At 46.0% G+C, this 24,753-nt stretch overlaps 1 protein-coding gene across 7 annotated transcripts; it reads left to right on the top strand.

Moving 5' to 3' along the window:
* Positions 1–1,156: 1,156 nt before the first annotated feature.
* kidins220b (kinase D-interacting substrate 220b) lies at positions 1,157–23,849 on the top strand. 7 transcript variants are annotated; one of them, XM_031729906.2, is made up of 30 exons: positions 1,157–1,295; positions 3,092–3,249; positions 3,545–3,643; positions 3,774–3,872; positions 3,975–4,073; positions 4,211–4,312; positions 4,636–4,734; positions 4,838–5,035; positions 5,116–5,214; positions 5,612–5,710; positions 5,791–5,889; positions 6,357–6,534; positions 13,199–13,363; positions 13,473–13,652; positions 13,741–13,906; positions 13,987–14,138; positions 14,233–14,522; positions 14,806–14,946; positions 15,858–16,095; positions 16,473–16,561; positions 16,782–16,926; positions 17,095–17,257; positions 17,339–17,517; positions 17,643–17,878; positions 18,482–18,607; positions 19,060–19,089; positions 20,458–20,595; positions 20,671–20,769; positions 20,979–21,209; positions 21,290–23,849. In XM_031729906.2, the coding sequence occupies exons 2-30, from the start codon at positions 3,118–3,120 to the stop codon at positions 22,481–22,483; spliced, it is 5,265 nt and encodes a 1,754-aa protein (XP_031585766.1). In that variant the 5' UTR covers positions 1,157–1,295; positions 3,092–3,117; the 3' UTR covers positions 22,484–23,849. The 7 variants fall into 7 exon arrangements, 6 of the variants coding, with proteins under 6 accessions (XP_031585766.1, XP_031585748.1, XP_031585775.1 ...); XM_031729888.2 differs by having other exon boundaries at positions 16,470–16,561; XM_031729915.2 differs by lacking the exon at positions 19,060–19,089 and having other exon boundaries at positions 16,470–16,561.
* Positions 23,850–24,753: the final 904 nt, after the last annotated feature.

The following is a 24,753-nucleotide window of genomic DNA, read 5'->3' as shown; positions in this document are numbered from 1 at the left end:
CATCCTGAACAGCTGCATCACTGTTTGGTACAGTAACTGCACGGTATCGGATTGGAATATCCTACCCTACAACGGATAGTGAGAACAGCTGAGAAGATCATTGGAGCCTCTCTTCCCTCTATCACAGACACCTATCGCACCCGCTGCATCAGCAAAGCCACCAGCATTGTGGAGGACCCTACACACCCCTCACACACACTCTTCAGCCTGCTGCCTTCTGGCAAGAGGTACCAGAGCATTCAGGCCCTCACTGCCAGACTTTGAAACGGTTTCTTCTCCTAAGTCGTCAGACTCCTGAACACTCAGTGATTGGACTGACACACACAGGTATACTTTCATACATCAAGTTACTTTTGCAAAATGCTCAGTCTTTTTGCACAACCACTGTCATTTTTTCACTTTTCTACTGCACTGTCTTGTGTTTGTATTGCTGTGTTTTGTCTGGTGTTGCACTGTTTTTGTTTTGTTCTTTTGTTCTTTTGCAATTGTTCTGCAATTTTTGCACACTTGCACTTTATGTAGTCCTGTGTTGATTGTCTGTAGCACCAACGTCTTGGAGGAACGCTGTCTCGCTTCACTGTGTACTATACCACTGTACATGGTTGGAATGACAATAAAGCCACTTGATTTGACTTGAAGGAGGTTGGTCCAGACGACACACTTATGCAGGTATGGAGAGGTCTGGGAGAGAGGGTGGTGGACTTTTTAACAGTCTGGTTAAAAAGTACAGCACAATACTGGAAATTGAGAGGATGATGAAAATGAATAAGTGTACCAGGTCTGAGTTTTGAGAACATGGTGATGTGCAGAGCTGAAGGAAGTACAGAGTGATGAAGACACGGGAACCAGATGTTGAAGTTAGGTTAAGCAGAGGTGAAGAAGAGAGTGCAGGCTGGGTGGAGTGGGTGGGGATGGGTGTCGGGGGTGATGTGTGATGAAGACGCGTTGGAGGTAAAGAACACACTGGGCTTAGAGTGCGGGTGTTTTATTTTAAGTTAAGTCATTTTAAGCTAACAGGAAACTGCTGTCGTGTGTCCTTTTATCGTGGCAGCCGAGAGCGGAAGCGGCGAGCTGGCTTTGGCACGCTTGACGCTGGGCTGTGATTGGCTGCCTTGTCTCCGTGCCTCCTGCTGTTGTTCTGATCAGATCAAGATGGCTGCTGTTGTCGGGGATGGAGAGTGAGCTCAAGCTGACATCCGAACACAGGCCGAGGACTCGCGCACCGACCCGCTGATCTACGGGAGCCAAACCCTCGGACCCGGACCGCCCGAACTCCCTCTGATTCTCCTCTGAAGGTAGAGGGGCTCCGCTCCCGTCGCTCTCCCCGCAGCATCCTCCCTGCCATCGATCGCTGTTTGATTGACACGTCGCCGGATCGGTCAGAAAAATCAGATTAGGCTGATTCGGTTTGATTTCCGCCCCCGTATCGACGGTAAAACATAAAATCTGAGTGCTACCGGTGTAATATGGGGCTTTTTGCTGGTTGGTGTGGGTGGGGGCTCCGGGCGGTGAATGGGTGAAGGTTATCCCGGTTACCGCGGGAGATAACGGCGCTGTTAAGGCGACATGGCGGCGGTGTTTCACCGGTAATGAGTCCGAGAGTCCGCCGCCCTCACCGGGACCAGCCGAGTCGGTCAGATACACCACTGCACGGAAACATGGCGGTTTCTTAATTTACAGTGTGGTTATTATTAACACTGGACCCGAGAGAGTCAATATAATAACAAACATAATAACAGAAATCATAAAATGACGTCATCAGTTACCTGCTTATTCAGCTTACAATAAAACCTGATCAATCAATATGTCTACAGACAAAAAACCCCGCAGTTAATCGATTATCATTATTATTGGATTATACCGGATTAAACTTGTCTGATTTATCTACATTTGTTTATCTATTATTTATTTATTGCTGGTCCTGAGCTGTAAACAGTCTGATTATCGATGACGTCACTGTTAGCACATTAATGAATTCTGTGACATATTGAAGCTGCTCCTCAGACACAGTTATTGTCTCTGCTCTTCAGTTTAAATCCATAAAGATTTCAGTATCTGTGACTCTGCTCATACTGGCATCTCTATCTTTGTTCTGGGACTTTGAAGCAGCTCTGACCTTTCTCTGACTCTTCTGTGTGACCTCTAACCTCTAGACAGACTGTCCAACAAGCTCCAGATTTAAAATTTTATTTGGATGTTACAGATTAGCAGATCTGTGCCGTGCCCCTCAGTAGGCTTCCAGAAGCCAGCAAATGAGGAGAAAGTGGGGTTTTAGTGTAAAAGAGGATGAGTTGAGGAGTAAAAGTGAGGATCCACGACTGGAGAAATCCATGAACATTTTCACCTGGATTGTTTTTATCCCTTGGCTCCTGGCAGAAAGCTGTGGGCGTGTTTGTGGCTGATTAGAGGGAAAAGCTCGCTCATGTGGACAGACCTCAGGCTGTCTGTTCATGGCGGTTTGTCCATTATCTGATGACTTCCTATTTTATCAAGAGTAGAGCAGAGCCGCCAGCTGATCTCAGGTCAGCTTGTTTCAAAGGAAACTGTCTTCAGACACTGGCTGATGTCTGCACCAAAGAAATGTCACAGAGATTTAAACAGGCTGCAGCTGCTGCTCACTAAACCTGCCAGCGCCCCCTGTAGGCTGCTCAGCTCCTGAAAGCCAGGAGAAAAACTGACACTTCAGTGTGATCTGAACCAGTTATTGACAAACAGGAAGTACTCGAGTGCAGCTAATTATTTTTATCAGTAATTAAAATCTTCTTTGTCTCATAAACTCAAACAACAACACGCAGAAACACGTGTTTGTCCTTAAAACAGAATTCAAATAAAAACTAATGATGAGGGAATGAGGCGGTGGTGGTGGAGTGGGGCAGCTATGGGGGCAGCACCACCCACGCTGCAGAGGAGAGAGGTGCGCTTGATTTATACCACAGGACGGCATGTTTCTACAGCAGGTTCAAAGGTCACTGTTTGGCTGCAGTTAGAGGAGCGACAGCTGAGTGAATCTAAGAGTTTAATCTCAGAAGTTCAGTTCAGCTCAGTTTTACCCAGCAGGCCAAGCATTTCACTGCCGTATTTGTTGTGTCAGCAAGGGGGACGTGAAAGACCACAGACATGGATACTACCACGTCCATCAAGATGACCACGCTGGCCATCCAGAACCTGTTCAGCTACGTGGAGGAGGAGAACCTGTCCGCCCTGAAAGCTCACCTGGATCGCTTCAAGGAGGTGGATGGACGCAGTGATGTACGTAATCGAGCTGTGATGGTAGCGGCGCTCGCTTTACAGTCAGAAGACGTTTTACAGCATTTGAGCACCGATATCCCTCCTTTAACTGTATTTAATGATATTCATGTTCAGTTTCATTGTTTTTACTGTAGTTTTTTCTGTGAATTCAGTTTATTAATGCTGTTGTATTATTTTATTTTCATTTCTGGTCACTTTTTATATGACTTTTATTCTTTAGTGATTTTACCTCAGTGCTTGTTTTATTTTTCTGGTTTGTTTACCTGTTTGTTTGTGTACCTGCCTGCGTGTGCAGAACGGTCAGACTCCTCTGATGCTGGCGGCCGAGCAGGGCAGTCTGGAGATCGTCCAGGAGCTCATCAGGAGAGGAGCCAATGTCAACCTGGATGATGTGGTGAGCGAAACGAGTGCTCTGTCACCAATGACAAAAAAACCCCATCCTCCAGTGCTGTGGTTGCTAGGAGACAGGTGGGCAAGGTGGCCGGCTCCTGTTTCCATGGTAACCTTGTCTGTGTGTATTTTAGGACTGCTGGTCGGCTCTGATCTCCGCAGCCAAGGAGGGTCACGTGGAGGTGGTGAAGGAGCTGCTGGAGAACAGCGCCTACATCGAGCACAGGGATATGGTGGGAGCAAAGCCTCATGGGAAATGTAGTGCAGAGACTGAAGTGGCTAAACCAAGGGTTAACATATGTTTGTGTGTGTGTGTGTGTGTGTGTGTGTCCCAGGGTGGCTGGACGGCTCTCACATGGGCTGCTTATAAAGGTCGCGTGGAGGTCACAAAACTGCTGCTGGGACATGGGGCCAACCCCAACACTACAGGACAGGTAACGCACACACAGGACAGGTAACGCACACGGATGGGAGAATTGATTTTGGCAGGAAGATTTTGTTGTGTTTTGGACTGTTTCAGTCCACAGTGTTTCAGTGATGGCGCTGACACGTCCTCCTGTGTCCCTCACAGCAGTACAGTGTGTATCCAATCATCTGGGCCGCAGGTCGAGGACACGCTGACATCGTGAAGCTGCTCCTGCAAAATGGAGCCAAAGTCAACTGTTCAGACAAGGTGAGGGGGCGAGAGCCTGACAAAAAACACACACACCTGCACACACCTGCATGACCTAACCTGAAACCACAGGAAACAGTGCAACACAACATCCGACTGACATCAAATAAATGAATCTCTGTGGGCTCGAGTAAATCGAGAGTAAGAAAGTAAAAACACCTGCACAGGAAACGTCCTGCAAAATAACACGAATAAGTAGCATGATGGATGACAACAGGAAGTGATACAACACAGGAGCACACACCAAACAGCATGACACATTTTACAATAAAGCAGCTCAGAGATGGTGTGTGTGTGTGTGTGTGTGTGTGTGCACGTTACAGTACGGGACCACCCCTCTGATCTGGGCGGCGAGGAAAGGACACTTTGACTGCGTGATGCACCTGCTGGAGAACGGTGCTGATGTTGACCAGGAGGGGGCGGTACAACCTTACTCACCTTCACCACCTTCATCATCACCATCACTGCAGGCATGCCAGAATAATATGCGCCTGCCTCTGTTAACTACTTCCTGTCTGTCCCCAGAACTCGATGACGGCACTGATCGTGGCGGTGAGGGGCGGGTATACGGAGGTCGTGAAGGAACTGCTGAAGAGGAACCCCAACGTCAACATGACCGACAAGGACGGGAATACGGCGCTGATGATCGCTGCCAAGGAGGGCTACACCGAGATCGTCCAGGATCTGCTGGATGCCGGCACCTATGTAAACATCCCTGACCGGGTGAGGCGCCAACAGGCATCGTTACATGACACGCGTGGTTTCAATAACAGGGAAGCTGAACAGCGTCCTGTGTGTTCCAGAGCGGCGACACGGTACTGATCGGAGCCGTGAGGGGCGGGCACGTGGAGATCGTCAGAGCTCTGCTGCACAAATACGCTGACATCGACATTAGAGGGCAGGTGAGGTTTTGGAGACACATTTCCTTCATCACCTTGGAAACAGTGAGTTCATTTCTTAGCTCATTAGATGTTTGTGAACTTGAAAAATCTTTCCCATTATATTTCACGGCACGCTGCAGTCAGACTAACACAGATGATATTTTATAAATTCGTCATCATTGCTTAATTCAGTCGCAGGTTTAGGTTTGATTGTTTTGGCACTTCGCGCCCTCCGTCGTTTTGTCTCTGTTTTGATTTGCTGGTGTCTTCAACATTCTGATGAGAAGGACGACCGAGGGCTTCACACTGCTGTTACTCTGCGAGCATTCAGTAAAGAAGAACTTGAGGGTCAGAGCCAATCAGATGTAGCGTTGAGTAAAGTGATGTTGCTAATGTCATCTCTCTGCTCCGCCTCCAGGAGAATAAGACAGCTCTTTACTGGGCCGTGGAGAAAGGAAACGCCACCATGGTGAGAGACATCCTGCAGTGTAACCCCGACACGGAGACCTGCACCAAGGTAAGAGCCCGGCACACCTGAGAACACCTGTCTGAGAGTAGGGGGTGGGGTTCTGTGGTTAACCTGAGTTTTGCTTTCAGGATGGAGAGACTCCTCTGATCAAAGCCACCAAGATGAGGAACATCGAGATCGTGGAGCTACTACTTGACAAAGGAGCAAAGGTGTCTGCTGTGGACAAGGTGAGAGCCAGATAGACTAGGGGTGGCTGTGGCTCAGGTGATAGAGCAAATCAGCTACTGATTGGAAGGTTGGTGGTTCGATCCTTGGCTTTCTGCATGCCAAATATCCTTGGGCAAGATACTAACCCCAAGTTGCCCTCCGATGCTTTCATTGGAGTGTGACTGTGTGTGAATGTTGGTTAGTTTGCACTTGAGTTTAGAAGTGCTTGTATGAATGGGTGAATGAATGAGGCATGTTGTATATAGCACTTTGAGTACTCCGGGAGAGTAGAAAAGTGCTATATAAGAATCAGTCCATTTACCATTTACCAATCAGTCCATAGACCCAAGCATCACATGTATCTACCTACCCTTCAAAGTAAAAGCAGGTTTAAATATTTAGTTTGTTTTTCAGTCTGTAGATTTGTCACAGAGTGAAATGAATGAACAGGTTGCAGAGGACCTGATGCTGACACCTGTTTTCACAGAAAGGAGACACTCCTCTCCACATTGCCATCCGGGGGCGGAGCCGGCGCCTGGCCGAGCTCCTCCTCAGGAACCCCAAAGATGGTCGCCTGCTGTACCGCCCCAACAAGGCTGGAGAGACGCCGTACAACGTTGACTGCAGCCACCAGAAAAGCATCCTGACACAGATTTTTGGAGCACGTACGTCTTTTTTTATGTCTCACCTCATAGTGAGCCTGAACTGCATGCAAACGCAGTGTTACGGTCGATGTTTGCTCAGCTTTGAGTCTCTTCGTCACTCCTCGACCTTAAAATGAACTCGGACCGATCTCACTGCTGAAACTTAAGAGTGAATCAGCTGAAAGAAGCTGCAGTTGGAAAGTATGAAGTAATGAGGCAGCTTTACATGATGCTTTGTGTTTTTGTAGGCTCAGCTTGTTACACATAACTGGATCAGTCTGCAGTCAGAGATCAGTCAGAGCTTTATGAAGAAATCAAAGCATGGCCTCAGTGCACAGCTCACAGTGATAACAGCCTCGGCTGAAACCAAACTTTTTAGTTTTTCTCATATTTAAAAGTTCTGAGACTGCTTCACTATGTGGATCATTCTAAACCAGGGGTCGGCAACCTGCGGCTCCGGACCCGCATGCAGCTCTTTAGTCCTTGTACTGCGGCTCTGCGTGGTTTGGGAAAATAAATAGAAGTATTTAGCTGAAGTGTATTTTATTTATGTTAGTTCTTTTTTAACTTGTAGTTCTAAATTGGAAGAATATTGTGATATTGAAATATAAAAATAAAATTATATTCTATTATTTTTTCATCGCTCAAAATAAGCGTCACACTCGCATGAAGTCGGTATACCCGCCCAAAACGCCGTGCATTTATCGAGACTTTCAACCCCAGGTAGGCCAATTATGGATCTTCGGATCCACATTATGTCAGCAGCTGTTCTCCACCGTGAGCTATGTTAAAAACAAACACTCACGCCTCACAGATGACAGCTTACAGTCCTGCGTAAAGATGAAAGTGACTTCGTACAGCCCCGATTTGCAGACGCTGTGCGCAAAGGTTCAGGAGCAGAAATCACGTTGTAAACATATCACGGCAGACCCGACGATGTTTCCATGAACATGCTTTTCAGCATTTCTTTATTGACCACTTTTCACACACGGTTGCTGTACGCATACAGCTGGCTGTAGCTTTTCAGCTCACAGCCCGACATATACCAACAACAACACAACAGCACAGATAGCGCAGACGTAAAGGCGGTGAGGCGTGATTGCGGGTGCCGCTCAGGTGCGTCCGCCTCCTCTGCAGCGGCGCTGCAGACCACGCCCCGCCACACACATTAACCAGGTAAAATACATATTTACGCAGAATTTTGCAAATATCTATTTTTCATTTGTCAGCAGCATAGAGCTTTTTTCCAATTATTTTTTAAAAGTCAGGTCAAGGCTCCAACAGCCCAAAGGCAATGTAAGGGTGGCAGCTGACAACAGTTTTTGTTTGCTACATGGATCATTTTAGTTCAGCTGGGTGTCTTTCCTTTTGTTATATTTCTTTAAGAGTTCAAAATGTGTTAATTACATAAATAAAATGTAATTTTCTCTGTAGCACTTCATGGATTTCATAAGCAACACACCTTAGTTGTTCACACAAAGCATAAAGGTAAAAAACAATATATACAGTGTTATCTTCATTTTAGATGTCAAAAAGTATTTGCGGCTCCCAGTGTTTTCTTTTGCGTGGAAAAACGGGGTCCAGATGGCTCTTTGGGTCTTAAAGGTGGCTGACCCCTCGTCTAAACAATATCCCTTACAAATGTAGACCTCAAAATAATCTGCAAAGCTCTCTCAAAAAGATTAGAGAAAATAACCCCCCTTTTTAATTCATCCTGACCAAACTGGTTTCATAAAAGGTATGCACTCATCAACAAACACACGTAGATTACTTAATTTAATAGACTACTCATGCAGTAAAAACACTGAAACCACAATATTGTCTGTAGATGCAGAAAAAGCGTTTGACAGAGTTAACTGGAAAGTTTTATTTTCAACTTTACACAGATTTGGTTTTGGAAACTCTTTCATAAACTGGCTAAAAATATTATATAATTCCCCAACAGCTTGTGTCAGAACAAATGACCAAACATCCTCCAGCTTCTGTCTCCTGAGGGGCACCAGGCAGGGATGCCCACTCTCCCCTTCACTGTTTGCAATTTTTATCGAACCACTAGCAGCAGCAATTAGACAGGCTACATTAATTAAGGGCATAAAATGCAAGAATGTAGAACATAAAATTAGTCTTTATGCAGATGATGTGTTGATTTTTCCCCCAAACTCACAAACCAACCTTTCTGACGTAATTACACTAATAACTCGTTTTCAAGGGTTTCAGATTATTCAGTTAACTGGTCAAAATCTAAAGTTCTTCCAATTAATTCCTCCTTCTATAATTCTTCTTCTACCCCACTACAATCTGGAAATATTAAATATTTAGGTATGAATGTCTCTGTTAAGCTTGCAGATTTAACTAAATTAAACCACATCCCACTTCTAAAGAAAGTAGAAGGCGATCTGGCCAGATGGAAATCTCTACCCATATCACTCATGGGAAGGGTTGCCGCTATAAAATAATGGTCTTGCCAAAAATAAATTATTTATTTTCAATGATCCCGAGTAAGCCATCACAAGATTGGTTCAGATCTCTGGATTCGTATATTTCTAAATTCCTTTGAAAAGATAAACCCCCGCGTATCAGCTTAAAAACGCTACAAAGGACCAAGGATAAAGGAGGACTAGATCTGCCTAACTTTCATCACAACTTCTTAGCCAACAGGCTTCAGTTCATCTCAGGATGGTTAAAACATTTGACCTTACCAACCTTCTTAGATGAGCCTTGGCTAGATGTAGAACAGGCACTATGCAACAATGTAGAGATTTCAGACCTACCATTTATCAGCTCAAACATCAAACGACATGAATGCTTTAAAAAGCCCTTCTCTGACAGCATGGTGGGAGTTTCTAAAAATAACAGAGTCTTCATTAATCCCATGCAAACGTACACCTATCTGGAATAACCCTGACATATTACAAAACAATAATATGATTAATTTTCCAGATTGAGGTTGTAAAGGAATTAAATGGTAAATGGCCTGTATTTGTATAGCGCTTAACTAGTCCCAAAGGACCCCAAAGCACTTTACACATTCAGTCATCCACCCATTCACACACACACACTGGTGATGGCAAGCTACATTGTAGCCACAGCCACCCTGGGGCGCACTGACAGAGGCGAGGCTGCCGGACACTGGCGCCACCGGGCCCTCTGACCACCAACAGTAGGCAACGGGTGAAGTGTCTTGCCGATTACAACGGGAACTCCCAACTCTTGAGCCACGCTCGCCCCGTAAATACTTGGAACATATATTAGAAGGAATAGACTATTCCATTTGACAGACTAGTTATACAATATGGGATCAACAAGAAAAGATTTTTAGAATATCAACAAATTAAATCCATAGTAAAAAAGAAATTTAAACCCAGTCAAGTTGAATTACAAACACCACCAAGTGTGGTACAATTTCTTACTCTTAAATCCCCCAAATTATTGTCTAAAATATACAGAACACTTTCTAAAGAAATGTAGGCCGGCCTGCGAGATCATTTCATATAGATTTATTATTATTGTTATGCATGGCCCAACGATATGAGGCGCTAATAACACACAAACGACAGCTCCGATAATGCAGCATTTCAGCCTCCTTGCCTAACGCTAGGCTACCTGGGAACATTCCCACATCAATCAAATCAAGCTTCTGTTATTGCGAAGCTAGCCCCTCACAATGGCGATGAGAAAAGTTGATCCTGAAAACAGAGCCTTTCAACACCGATGGGAGGCTGAATATATGTTTACAGACATTGCCGGTAAACCCGTATGTCTTATTTGTGGAGCTAATGTGGCTGTAATTAAGGAATTTATTTTAAGACGGCACTACGAGACAAAACATCAGGATAAGATGAAAAACCTAAATGCAGAGCAGAAAATGCAGAAAGTCGAAGAGCTAAAGTAGAATCTGACATTTCAGCAGACGTTTTTCCTCAGAGCCAAATCATAAAGTGAAGCTGTTTTGAAAGCAAGTTTTATTGTGGCAGAGGAGATAGCCAAATCAGCCCGGCTATTTACCGAGGGAGTGTTTCTGAAGAGCTGCATGATGAAGGTGTGCAACATCTTGTATCCAGACAAAACGCAGATTTTGGCAAATGTGAGCCTGAGTAGAAATACGATTGCTGATCACGTTTGTGAGATGGCCACTGATACATAGTCTCTTGCTGTGGATGAAAGTGAAGACATAATGGACATTGCACAGCTGTCCATTTTCATCCGTGGAGCGGACTTCAATTTGCGCTTCACAGAGGAAATATTGGACATTAAATCGATGCACGGGACAATGACAGGAAAACACATTTTTTAAAACGTATGTCAAAGTGTAACCGACATGAAACTGCCCTGGGACAAACTTGTTGGACTTACAACAGATGGAGCGCCGCCAAAGTGCGGTGAAAAAGGTTGACTAGTCAGCAGGATGCGAGTGAAGATGCAGGAGGAGAACTGTACCGGTGAGTTAACAGCATATCACTGCATCATACACCAGGAAACACTGTGTGGTAAAGTCCTAAAAATGGAGCATGTAATGAGCACCGTAACGCAAACTGTAAATTTTATCCGAGCTAAAGGTTTAAATCGCCGGGAATTTCAGTCTTTTATGCGGGAAATAGATACAGAGTTTGCCGACATTCCTTATCATACAGAGGTCCGTTGGCTGAGTCGGGGAAAAGTTCTCAACAGAGTTTTTGAGCTCAGCGAGGAAATCGGTCAGTTCAAGGACAGTAAAGGAAAAGACCCCACAGTTATGAGGGATGAAAAGTGGAAATGTCAGTTGGCGTTTTTGGCTGACATAACAGCTCATCTCAACGTCTTAAACCTTCAGCTGCAGGGATGTGACCGCATGATCACTGTATGATCCGGTGAAGGCATTTCAAGTGAAGCTGCTCTTATGGGAGTCACAAATGCACCAGTGCAATTTGCCTCACTTTCCCTGTTCCCAAGTAATGTTGAACCAAGTCGGTGCAACTGTGTTCCCAAATGCACGCTTTGCTGATAAACTGAGCGCACGACGCACTGAGTACGCACGGCACTTTGGTGACTTTGAAGCACGAAAAGAGAATTTCAAGCTGCTTTGCAACCCATTTACAGTTGATGTGGAAACTGCAACTGTGCAGATTCAGATGGAGCTGATTGAGCTGCAGTGTAATGGGACATTCAAGGCAAAGTACGACACTGAAGGGCGCGCGCAGTTTATTCGTTCCACTCCTGAAAGAATGCCCCAGCTGCCCGACTCGAACCTGCCTGACTCGAACCTTGTGTATGTTTGGTAGCACATATCTGTCTTAGAAGCAGTTTTCAGTGATGAAGATTAACAAAACAGCACACAGGTGTCGTCTCACTAATGAACACCTGCAGTCGATCCTGAGAATCTCCACAACAGAAGACCTCACACCAAACTTAAACTTGTTGCCAAAAAAGATGCCAAGCATCCAGCTCTGACAAAATGGCATAAGAGCAAAGAAAACTGAATGTTATGATTTGTTATTTTAACTTTTGCTGAAAAGCACAAATTTTATTTATATTTCCTTTTTTTTTTGCCTCATGTTCAGGTTTTGAATTTGCATCATTCTGACAGGAGATATTTTTTAAAAAAGCAAAATATTTTAAGTTTATTTTTTAAAAATAAAAATGGCATAATAGCAACAAAATCTCCTTGTTTTGATTTGTTGTTATTTTAGCGTTTACTTAAAAGCACAATTTTCATTTATTTTTCTGGGGTTTTTTTCAGCATGTTCATATTTCTAACCCATGTGCACCAGTGTGCACTGTTCATCGACATAAACTACACCTTTCTTGGCTGCTACCTCAAAGCACATTGTGCGCTGTCGGTCCTGCGTGCTGCACAACAAAATTCAATATTTAGTGTTTACTGTTATTTACACTTAGCTAGATTAATGGGATGGTGTTGTGTTTATTATGTGGCTCTCTGTTTTGTTTGTTTTTTTGGGGGGGGTTTTCTCTCTCAACAGGTGATCCAAGAGATTTTTTCTTTTTAAGTGCCCTTTCTCACTGTCCCTCTCCCCCTCTGTTTTTCTTTTACTTCCTCTCTTTCTTTCTCCCTTTCCTATCCCCCAGCCATGTCTGTCCCATCTGTAACGACTGAAAATAAAATAAAATAAATAAATAATAACAACAAAGGTCGATCAAATGGACCAATACAGCAAGGCCGTGATGATCCACTTGGTAAAGTAAATCTGTTGGGTATCTTCGTTGGCCTTCAGACAACAATTTTGATGGCTAAAGAACCAAACGTGACAGTCAAAAAAAAAAACAAAAAAAAAACAAAGATGAAGGAAAAACTTGTAGTTTATCTGCAATAACAGCTGATTCATGGTTACTGAGTGCAGAGTGAGTGAATGAACAGCAGAGTATCATCAGTATATTGACATACCCGCTCACAGGAAATAATGTCATGAGTAGAAAATGAAGTTCAGAAGCTGCAGGCTTCTGAACTCTCTGCTCATTCAGACTTGGTGTTTGCTGTAAATTGATACGAGGAGTGAAATCAGCCATGCTGAGACTGCTCTGCAGGCTTGAGTTAACCGATCAGTTCATCTCACCAAAATCATTCTGACTCCATAAAAAAAACTCCAGAAGTCTGATTACATCGCCAAAGCGGATTACTTTTATCTGTTCTGTCCTCAGGGATCCTCAAATCAAAAGAATAAAAGACTCTCTGTGTCTCCACCCCCTGCAGGTCATCTGTCGCCCTCGGAGACGGACGGCGACATGCTGGGCTACGACCTGTACAGCTCGGCGCTCGCCGACATCCTGAGCGAGCCCACCATGCAGCCGCCCATCTGTGTGGGTCTGTACGCTCAGTGGGGCAGCGGCAAGTCCTTCCTGCTCAAGAAGCTGGAGGGTGAGTTCGTGTTTGCCACGCTCACCAGGCTCACCAGGCTCACCACGCTCGTTACACTAAGGGTACGTACACCTGGCCAACACGTACTGACGCTCCTCTTCCTCCTCAGATGAGATGAAGACTTTTGCTGGGCAGCAGATTGAGCCGCTGTTCCAGTTCTCCTGGCTCGTTGTCTTCTTGTCCTTGCTGCTCTGTGGCTCCATCGCTATCATCCTCGGCTTCAGCGTGGACCCCAAGCTTGCTATGGCGGTCTCCCTCAGCCTGCTTGCCCTGCTTTACCTATTCTTTGGTGAGAAATGCCTCGATGTGATGCCGGACGTTAACACATGACCTCCTGTACTGTCATCGGTGTTCACATAAAGTTTTACATTCTGTAGTGGTGGTGTACTTTGGCGGCCGGAGGGAAGGCGATAACTGGACGTGGGCGTGGCTGCTGAGCACCCGCCTGGCGCGGCACATCGGGTACCTGGAGCTGCTGTTGAAGCTGATGTTCGTGAACCCGCCGGAGCTTCCGGAGCAGAGCACGCGAGCGCTGCCTGTCAGGTAACGCCACCGCACAGGGTGGTCATGATGTCACAGTAATGTCACGCTGATGTCATGATGATGTCACCTGTCTCCTGCAGGTTCCTGTTCACAGACTATAACCGGCTGTCCAGCGTTGGAGGAGAAACATCCATGGCGGAGATGATCGCCACACTGTCAGATGCCTGCGAGCGAGAGTTTGGCTTCCTCGCCACACGACTCTTTAGAGTGTTTAAGACTGAGGAGACGCAAGGTAACGCATCACTTCCTGTCTGACAGCCTGCGCTTGCTGAGGTCACCTGACCCGAGTCCAGCTCGGCTCATCTCTTCTTCTTCGGTGCTCTCAGGGAAGAGGAAGTGGAAGAAGACGTGCTGCGTACCGTCCTTCATCCTCTTCACCCTTGTGCTGGGCTGCCTTGTCACCGGCATGGCGCTGCTGGCTGTCTTCAAGGTGGATGGCGAGAACCGGACAGTGAACGCGGTGCTGATCGCCATCGGCAGCGTGGTTGGCCTCGCTCTGCTGCTCAACTGCAGGACGTGGTGGCAGGTGACCGACTCGGTGCTTAACTCGCAGAGGAAGAGGCTCCACAGCGCCGCCAACAGGATGCACAAGCTGAAGAGCGAGGGCTTCATGAAGGTAAGGAGGGGACACAATCTACGGGGGCGGCGAGGAGGTCTCCTTGAGCTGAGGGTCTTTAGTTTCAAAGTTTTAAATCCTCTAATGTCTCTGATGGAGGAAAACACGAGGTGGGAGCAAGGGTGTAGCTCAGGAGTCTTCCTGGTTCTGAATGAGCCCTTGAACGTGATTGGCTGGTTCTGCACATAGGAAAAAGCTTCATGTAGCTCGTGTGCTATGGTGAACTTTCAGAATAAGAGCATGGAGGTGGTCGTTTCAGTTTGTTAGTGTGTTTCTCCTGCAGGTCCTGAAGCACGAGGTGGAGCTAATGGCGAGGATGGCGAAGACGATTGATGGGTTCACGCAGCACCAGACGAGGCTGGCGGTGGTCATTGACGGGCTGGACTCCTGCGAACAGGACAAAGTGTTGCAGATGCTCGACACGGTGAGACGCTCGCACGGCTTCATTCAGTTTTTCAGTGTTTTTAAAGATGGCGAGGCAAAAGCGTGGACCTGGTCTGACCTCATCGTCATCTTTAATGCACAAACGTTAGCTGTGACATCACAGACTTAGTCAAGCTGACTTGTGTTTTTATTAGATGAATGTGATCTGTGACGGACCGAGCAGTGAAGGAAACTTAGGCACAGGTTAAAGTCCCAAAAAATGATTTTTTTATTTAACCCAAAAAACATAATTGGTTAACTCATGCAAAAAGAATCAAAATCTTGGGCCCATAAAAGAGGTCAAAATAACAGAACTCTACTCAAAGTTGACAACAATACTGATAACTCAAACAAACTGACCTAACTTAACAAGACAAAGGGGAAACTTAAATAGTGGCTGATCAGCCCACAAAAATACAAAGGGGTAAAACACACAAAACCTAACTGAAACTAACATAATAAACTCCAATTCCCCCCCATGGTCCCGAGTTATGGAATGAACCAGTTTGCAGTCTTCCTTTAAAGCCACCTCTTGGCTCCTCAATCAAGGGACTGGAACAGCTGCAACTAAGGTAACTCAGAAAACAAAAAATTGAATCATACATAACAGTGTAAACTAAAATGTGCGCACTTATTTTAGAATGCAGTGTTATGTGGATATGTGAATTAATTCTGAACCAAACCAGTTATTTGTCCTGTAAATTAATTCCTATATTTAAATAAAGACAAATGTGAATGCAATGTTATGTATAAGCCTCTACACTAACATGGTGATATTACCACTGTGTGGCTGTAAGTGCAGCCATCACATGATCAGTCGGAACAGCTCAGCTCTTATCACGTGGGTCAGATTTACTTTGAAAGGACAGGCAGTTGCCTCACATGGTCAGTGTGGGTGTGCCCCTCCTGCAGGTGCGTGTGCTGTTCTCCAAAGGGCCCTTCATTTCCATCTTTGCCAGCGATCCGCACATCATCATCAAGGCCATCAACCAGAACCTGAACAGCGTCCTGCGCGACTCCAACATCAACGGGCATGACTACATGAGGAACATCGTGCACCTTCCTGTCTTTCTCAACAGCAGGGGGCTCTCCAGCGCCAGGAAGATGTGCACTGCCACGCCCGCCAACGGAGACACCACCACCGCCGACGGTATCCACACATACAATGACTACATTATACAAGACTCGCAATTACATTGCTTTTTATCGTAGCTGATTAATGAAGCGTGCAGGTGACATCAGCAGCCTGTTGTCACATCCTTCTGCTGTCACGTGACCGCGCCTGCTCTGAAATCATGTTGGATGAAATCTCACAGAGATTCACTCAGATTCAGTCTGGACCTGAAAGTAAACCATTGACTGGTTTTATTTTTCTTACTAAGATAAAAGTATGAATTTGAGGAGCAGGAGGGCAGAGGCTAATCCGTAATCCCAGAATATCTGTACACACAGCAAACTGACATCATACTCACCTCTGTCTGTGGTTACAGACCGACTTGATGTTTACATCTGTTTGTGTGTCAGCAGGGTGGCATGAGGAGCTGGACAGGAAGCTGTCTCAGCACAGTCTGGGAGAATTAACCAAGTTTGGAAGCAAGACGACGCTCAATCGCCGGGTGTGTGTGTGTGTGTGTGTGTGTGTGTGTGTGTGTGTGTGTTAATCTAATGACTTGTAGGTGGTCTCATGTTTCCTCTGATTGAAGTAAATCCAGCTGCTTTTCAGGTTTTAATTCGAAAAGAGTGTGTTTCAATGAGCTGCTGTTTCTTGATTGACAGCTTGTGTATACTCCGTCCCTCGTGCGTGTGGTCATGTGACCTGTGTGGTGTACTTTCCAGGACACGTACCGGCGGCGCCAGGTACAGCGCTCAGTTACGCGTCAGATGTCGTTCGACCTGACGAAGCTGATGGTGACAGAGGATTGGTTCAGCGACATCAGCCCACAGACGATGAGGAGGCTGCTGAACATCGTCTCCGTCACAGGTGACCTCCATCACCTTCATTATTAGCAGGACACGGTGTGACTGCCGTCAGCCTGTCTGCCACTTCCTGCTGATCTTGGTGGTTCATTCCAGTTTTTTTACATTAAAAAACTTTTTTATTATTATTATAATAATAATGTAGTTTTTAACCCCACCTCCTCCTGTCCAGGCCGTCTGCTACGAGCCAATCAGATCAGCTTTAACTGGGACCGCCTGGCGTCGTGGATCAACCTGACGGAGCAGTGGCCCTACAGAACGTCCTGGCTCATTCTGTACCTGGAGGAGACCGACGGAGTCCCCGACCACGCCACGCTCAAGACCATCTACGAGAGGTCAGAGGTCACCCTCCCTCCGCAGGTGTCATTGGTAAAACGACGCTGCGTCAGCTGATCAGTGCGTTCTCTCTCCTTCAGAGTGTCCAAGAACATCCCGACAACGAAGGACGTGGAGCCTCTGCTGGAGATCGACGGAGACGTGCGCAGCTTCGAGGTCTTCCTGTCATCACGGACACCCGTCCTCACAGCGAGGGACATCCGTACCTTCCTGCCTTGCACCGTCAACCTGGACCCCAAACTCCGTGAGATCATTGCAGGTACGAGTACTCCTCAGTACTGCTGAAAATACTGCTCAGTGTATTGCTGACTGTACTTGTACCTGTTGCTCTCACGAGCGTGACGTGATTTGAGGACATCATCAGTCTGAAATTCCTCTCCATAGATGTTCGCGCTGCCCGTGAGCAGATGAACATGGGCGGAGTCACGTACCCGCCCCTGCCTCTGCAGGATGCTCAGCCCCGCCCCACATCAGTCTATAGTCAGGTGTCGTCGACGTGCTCGCCCTCCGCGTCCTTCACCGGGCCCTTCAACCCACCAGCGGGGGGCGTGGTCTCCCCGCCGCCTCACAGCAGCTACTACAGCGGCATGGCCAGCACACAGCATCCCTTCTACAACAGGGTGAGTAAAGGCCCCGCCCCTGCCCACACCTTATGATGTCATTGAATCGGCAGGTAGCGTACCGATGTCATCGGTTCACGTGACCACTGTCCCGGCTCAGTCCCTTTCATCGTTTGTGTTGTTTTGCTTGGTTTGATTTCATTTCCTGTTTCATTGAATCCCTGCTGTCTCACAGCCCACAGCTGACAGGCTGTCGTCTAATCACCTCATCCGGCTTTGTAGAGTAAAAGAACAGAAAGCTTCACAGAGAGTTGAATGAAGTTCAACTTTCAGCTAGCTTCAGCTAGACTTTTTATTTTTAATGCGTCAAAAGTTTTCACATCATAACAAACAAAAGCACAGAAATACAAACAGAAACGACAAAAAAACACACAAATCTTGACGAAACACTATGTGTTTCGTCAAGATTATTTGAACATTTGTTTCATCAAATAGTTTTTTTCCTCTTGTAACCACTGTGGGACGGTGCCACGGTGCTGAACTGGAGTTGGTGCCGGGTGTCAGGTGGCAGGGATTCGCTCTTTAATTTGACAGTTTTTGGGTTTTTTTATGTTTCATCACGTCCACCAACATTATTTTGATTTTTCACCTCCTCCCCCTCAGCCATATTTTCCCCACCACCTTTACCAGCTGCCACGCCCACTCGTGGCTTCCTTCCCACCACACCTCCATCCACGACCACCTCCTAAAAGCTCCTTCAGCAGGGATGCCACTGCTGCCACCGCTCCTGTAAGTACGACCATAGCTGGAAGCTATGACCCAACATGAACGTTTTTAACAAGTTCAATTGTTAAAAAAATGATGAAACTTGTCTGTTTTCAGTTTTTGAATCTGAAACTAAATTTTTTTTGTTTTATTACCTGGTGAAGAAGAAACACGTAAAATATTTTAGAAAAAATCCTTTAGAAACTCCGCCCACCAGACGTTTGTTTGCTCAGAAGTTTTCCTCTAGAAATCAGTCTTAATCAGAGTTTTCGTTTTCTTTGCTTGTGGTCTTTGAAGGCTCCTCTGTCCTCTCCTCTTTTACTCCTGCTGTTAATCTCATCCTCTTCTTCTTTGGTTTCCGGAAACACTGAACCAGTGGTGGTTTCTTAAAACTGTGCCTTCAGTAGAAATCATTGTGCTGTCCCGTCATTCATCTGTATTTCCTCATGTTTTCATCCCCAACTGTCCGTCTGCAGTCTAAGAGTTCGTCTTTGAAAAGGAAGCAGGTATTTAACCTTACCTAACATGGCCCTCCTTGTCTTCTTCCCTCCTTCCTTCCTGAAGTGTCCACAGCAAAGGTCTGCGTCATGTTTTGGTGTTGATTGCTCTCGTTCAGCCAGCTGACAAATCAGCCTCAGAAGGTTCCTGTTAGGTTCTCAAGGACGTTTCAGACACAACAGGTTCCCACAGGAACACTTGAAACATAACAAGTGACTTTTTTATGAAATATTTCACTTCACAACTGAGCATACTCTGTTTTCATTTAAGGAGCAACATTTCTGATTTGTAGTTACAGTGAAAGGAAAAAAAAATCCAAGCATGAACATGAGCCCGTGATTGAGCCGCGACCGATCTGAACTTCAGCCGGACTTGAGCCGGATGCTGTGGACCAAAGGAGGAAGTGTTCCAACCACTACAACCCCCAGCATGCACCTTGCCTCTACTAGCATGTGGCTTCAATAAAGTAGTTGTTTGATCTATTCAGAAACTTTAACTTGACCTTTGACCCCTCACTGCTAACCCACACAGCTGCTCACTACCCCAAACTCCCCCAGCCCCACCTCTGCACGGTGAAAAATGTCCTGACTGAGTTAAAGGTGCTCACAAAGCTTTAAAACATCTGTTGGACAGTAATTTTTTACATCACTGGGGACATTTTTGTGTTTCAGGCCGCGTTTCAGCAAAAAGAAACAGTCCTGTGCCTGCTGTGCAAAGTCATGTGACATGGTTATCTAGATCCAGATAAACCGTACACCAGAGGCAGTACAAAACATGGACGTAGCTTCTGGGTCCAAAAAATAAAGCAGTCACGGAAGTGCCTGAAACCTATTTGGATTTTTATGGCCACCAGGATACGACACTGTAAAATTTCTTCTGGTTCTATAGAAATGTGTGGGATGACCTCTGACATTTATAAATACCTTCCTGATGTTGACTTAGTCTCTCATATCGGGTCAAAACAAGGTTATTCAATAAATTTTGGTCATTCTGAGCATCAGAGAAATTTTTCCGGGTATGCATGATGATTTTCAGAGCCGCTGTGCTTCCTCACATCCGATTTCAAAAGACCAAGTTAGCAATGGTGAAGCTGATCAGTGGGTGACCTCACAGTCGCTACGTCCATCTTTTACATGTCTGTCAGGTGTACTTTTACCTGAGTTAGCGTTTATGTTTTTAGACTGGTGGAGTCACTGAGGAAAAATGTTGAGCTAAAAGGGTTAAGCTCAGGTTGAGACTTACATTAACCTGGCAGGATTTGGATGAAGTTTCCATTCATCTCACAGCTGGATAGCACATCTGAAAATAATGACATTTGTTATTAAAATCTAAAAAATGTTGGATTTTTTTTCCCTGTGAAATATATCTATGTTCAGGGCTCCGCCTCGGTCGCGTCTGCCACTCCGCCCATCCTCCTAAGCTCCATGACCACAGAGGCCGTCTGTGAGCGCGTGCGGCATATTGAAGGCATCGACCAGAGTATGATAGGACAGTACACCGCCACCATCAGAAAGGTCAGTGACACAACTTCACAAGAAAGCAGAAAGCCTGGGACCTGAGACTGAAATACAAATGTTTTTCATTTTCAGGCAAACGTTAACGGCAGAGTTCTGTCTCAGTGCAACATCGATGAGCTGAAGAAAGAAATGAACATGAACTTTGGAGACTGGCAGCTCTTCAGGGCAACGGTCAGTCCAGGCAGTGAATGCATTACTGACTAATAGCGTAACATTATATGCATATTGGTGAATTTTCTAAAACAGAAACCCTGCAGCAGTGGAAAACCAAAAAATCTGGGTTTATTAAAACAGAGTTTTCAGTGACCTGCAGCAGCTTGGTTTAATGCTTAATGATGTAATGACTTAAAATAAGATCCACCTCCTCCTTCCTGCTGAAGGTTTTGGACATGCGTCACATTGAGAGCCAGGTGCTACATGAGGAAACCGCCAGCGAGCAAGGTAGCGTCATTGGCGGTCACATTGAGCCAGTAAGGCGAGTGATGGCTCCACCCCACACTGGCGCCTCGAACACAGATGCATCACCAATGTACAGCTTCAACCTGAGCTTCGAGGAGCTGAGCACGGTGGGACTGGATGAGCCGCAGCGACACGGAAACATGCCGTGGATGGTAACTATAGAACATGAGATCTGTGATGTCAGATGTGAGGGGTCTGATGCTGAACAATGTTGTTCTCTGTCTGTCTTCAGGGTGGCGCTCACAGAACCGCCAGCATGAACAGTCTGAACTCGCAGGAGTCCTCCAATGACATCTCCAAGCTGACGGACAAGCAGCAGGCAGAGTACCGCGATGCCTACCAGGAGTACATTGCCCAGATGGCCCAGCTGGAGTTGGGCGTCATCACCGGGGAGAAGCCCATCCAACCACAACCGGGACAGTTCATGACATCATCATCTGAGGATAAGAGCAAGGATGGCACCGAGCAGGATGGACGCAAATCCTTCAACAAGAGGAGCAGCAGCAAACCGGCAGCGGACAACACTGACTTTGCTTCCAACGGTGAGGTGCTAGATCCCATCAGAGAAGAAGATGAGAAGGGTGACCACGGGTCCTCCAAGTCAGTGCTCACCCGCAAGTCCTCAGCTGAAAGAGGCGGGCTGTTCCAGGGAGCTGCTGACCTCAAGCTGAAGGCCGGTGGTGGGCTGCGCTACCAGAAGCTGACCAGCGATGACGAAGAGTCTGAAGAGTCTGATCACGCCCCCCTGCTGAAAGATGGCAAGAAGGTGGTGGACCCCAAACTGCCCGGCGGTTCACTGGCGCTGAAAGGGAAGGACTACCTCTCCGACGCCATGCTGGACAAGAAAGACTCGTCTGACTCTGGCGTGAGGTCCAACGAGAGCTCCCCCAACCACTCGCTGCAGGACGAGGAGGCGGACCTGTCGCAGCTGGACCGGGCCAACCTGATCGAGCTGGATGAAGAGAGCCTGGCCCGGAAACGCGGCCTTCCCAGCAGCCTCAGCGGCCTGCAGGACCCGGCGGTGGCGCGCATGTCCATCTGCTCCGAGGACCAGTGCAGCCTGCTGGCAAGCAGCCCGGAGGAGAGTTGGCCGTCGTCCAGAAGCTACAACCTGAACCGCACGCCAAGCAACGTCACCCTCAACAACAACACCAACGCCCAGCAGGCCAACCGCGCCCGCCAGCCCGAGGGGTCCACCTCCTCCAACCCCTCCTCCTCCACCACCTCCTCCACCAGCGAGGTCATCATCCCCCCGAGCTCTGGGACCATCACAACCACCTCAACTTCCACCCGGCCGGGGCCAAACAACGAGAACGTCAGAGTGGTTCACCTGAAGCGTGGCCTGAAGCCTGGAGACCCGCCGGAGATCTGCACTGTGTCCTCCGACACCGTCACCTTCGGCGAGGAGCGTGAGAGCATCCTGTGACCTCACGGCGAGGAGGGGGAGAGTGCCAAGGGTCCGCCGAGAGTCCCCTTTGAACTTCTGCAACCAATCAGGACCTTAGAAAGGTTTAATGAGTCCTAAAGAAGAAAAAACATTTGATCAGTGAAAAAGAAAAAAAGCTGAATTTGACTGAAATCAGGAAGAAAAAATATGTTTAGAAGTTTCGGACTTTAAATCTGAGCAGAAGAAGAAGTAGAGTGGCTGCTGGAGGACCTTGGTTTCAGTGTTAATGGTAGATGTTTGTGCATGCTCACACCTGTAGTCCGTAGGTAACACGAAGCTTCGTAGAGACGTAACGTGAAGCTGCTGCATGTCGTTATTGTCCCGCTGTGACGTGATTGGGCGCTTCCAGCCTGTTTATATTGTGACAGAGTTCATTATTGATGTTTATCGTTCACGCCCGTGAAACCGATCGTCACTGACATCGCATCCAATTGTTTAACAGCGAGAGAGGTGACTTCCTGCTGTCAGAACACCACAAACTAATTGGCTAATCAGAGACAGACACCTAACGTATTTAGGGTTGAACCAGCCAATGAGAATGATCTGGTGTTTCATCCGGTGTTTCATCAGTTAGAGCAAGAAGGTTTCCATGGTGATACAAATCACCAGCTTCCTGTGAGTCCAGAAACATCAGCAGAGCTTCCTGATTGTTTAGTAGAAGATCCTTCAAGACCAATCAGGAGAAAGAGTTGGAACAACACCTGCTCTAACTGATCAAACACTGAACTTGCACCCTGAGAAATTACCTGGAGAGGTGAGCGCAGACTTCCACTTCGCCCCCTGGTGATATTCAGCATTACAAATGGGTTATTCACCCATTGCTGGGGTGTACTGCAGTCAGTTATAATCAGAAAAAAACCTTGTTAACTATTTTGCGATGATCTTCGTGAATGCGTATTTAATCGGCTGTTTGTGTTTGTTGTCATACTGACGTGGTGCTCTTACAGTGAAGTGAATCTGTGATCATGTCATTTGGTCTGAAGATCTTTGAAATCATCGATGAGTTGTTTAACATCCTCCAATCATCAGGCAGAAAATTCTGACCAATCAGCAGTGAACGTGAGCTTTGTCAGACGTTTATGAACGACAGGAAATGAAAATGAAGATACCAAAACGATTCAGATATCTTCAGATTTCAGAATAAAATAACAAAAATAAATGTTTCCTTCAAACTAAATTCTGACTACTATAGCTGTTTTCAGTGTTAGATTCTAAAAGCATGTTTCTGTAACGCTGTCGTTGGTGTCTCACGCTCTCAGTGATCATGTGACCTGTCTCAGGATGAAGTTAAAGAAAAAAATGTTTCTGTGAACTGAAAATAAAATAAACCTGCACGTTGAAAGTATCCGAGTAAATTTCTTGAACGAGTGAACACAGTAGTGAGCATTTTAAAAAATTTTGTTTTGTTCTGCAGAACACTTTTTAGGAACTTTTACAGGAAATTAGACATAAAGAAGCAAAAACAAATGTTTCTAAAATACATTTTTTATTTTTGCATGTTTATTTTTTAATTTCAGTATTTCATTTGGATTTTTTAACTTTTGGTCTTCCTTAGTTTAAAGGGGAAAATCCAAAAACTTATGCTAGGTTTCTTATTTTCATTTTACAGACAATAAATATACTTTTTTCATTTGAGTGGAAAAATATTTTTATTAGAATTAATGTTTAAAAATATTTTCATAAACTATTTAAATTTCAGTAATTAAAAAGTTTCAGCCCTTATGGGGACAAAATGCCCGTACCCACGAGTTTGAAGACATGTCTGAGACTCAAAATATGGTTTTAGTGTCAGGGTTACAGTTAGGTTATGGTTAGGTTTAAGCTCAGGGTTAGAATTAACCATTCATTTTGATGGTTAGGGTAAGCGCATAGGGGAAGTATCTCAATTAGATGTTCCCACAAAGATATAAAAACAAGTGTGATTGTGTGTGTGTGTGTGTGTCCTGGTTTGGATGTTCCAGCTGGATCGGAACACCGTTACCATGGGGATAATCATCACGGTGATAAGATGCCAAACATCTGCCTCACCTGCAGTCACATGACTCTGATCCGCCTGGACGATAGCAGGAAACAGCAACAATGAAGCACGATGAACATGTTGATGGTGAAGATGTGATGAAGATGATGATGATTAAGGTTGTTCGTTGTTTGTCTGTGGAGCTGAAGGATGATTAAAGTTTTTAACAGTGCTTTATTTAAAACTGGAGTTCATCAGACAGTCTGAAGCTGATTCGATGTTAAATCAGAGA

Source organism: Oreochromis aureus, linkage group 15 (genome assembly GCF_013358895.1).
Source record: "Oreochromis aureus strain Israel breed Guangdong linkage group 15, ZZ_aureus, whole genome shotgun sequence".
NCBI lineage: Eukaryota > Metazoa > Chordata > Actinopteri > Cichliformes > Cichlidae > Oreochromis > Oreochromis aureus.
The sequence above is the reverse complement of the archived record's forward strand: the minus strand, read 5'-3'. Positions and strand labels throughout refer to the sequence as shown.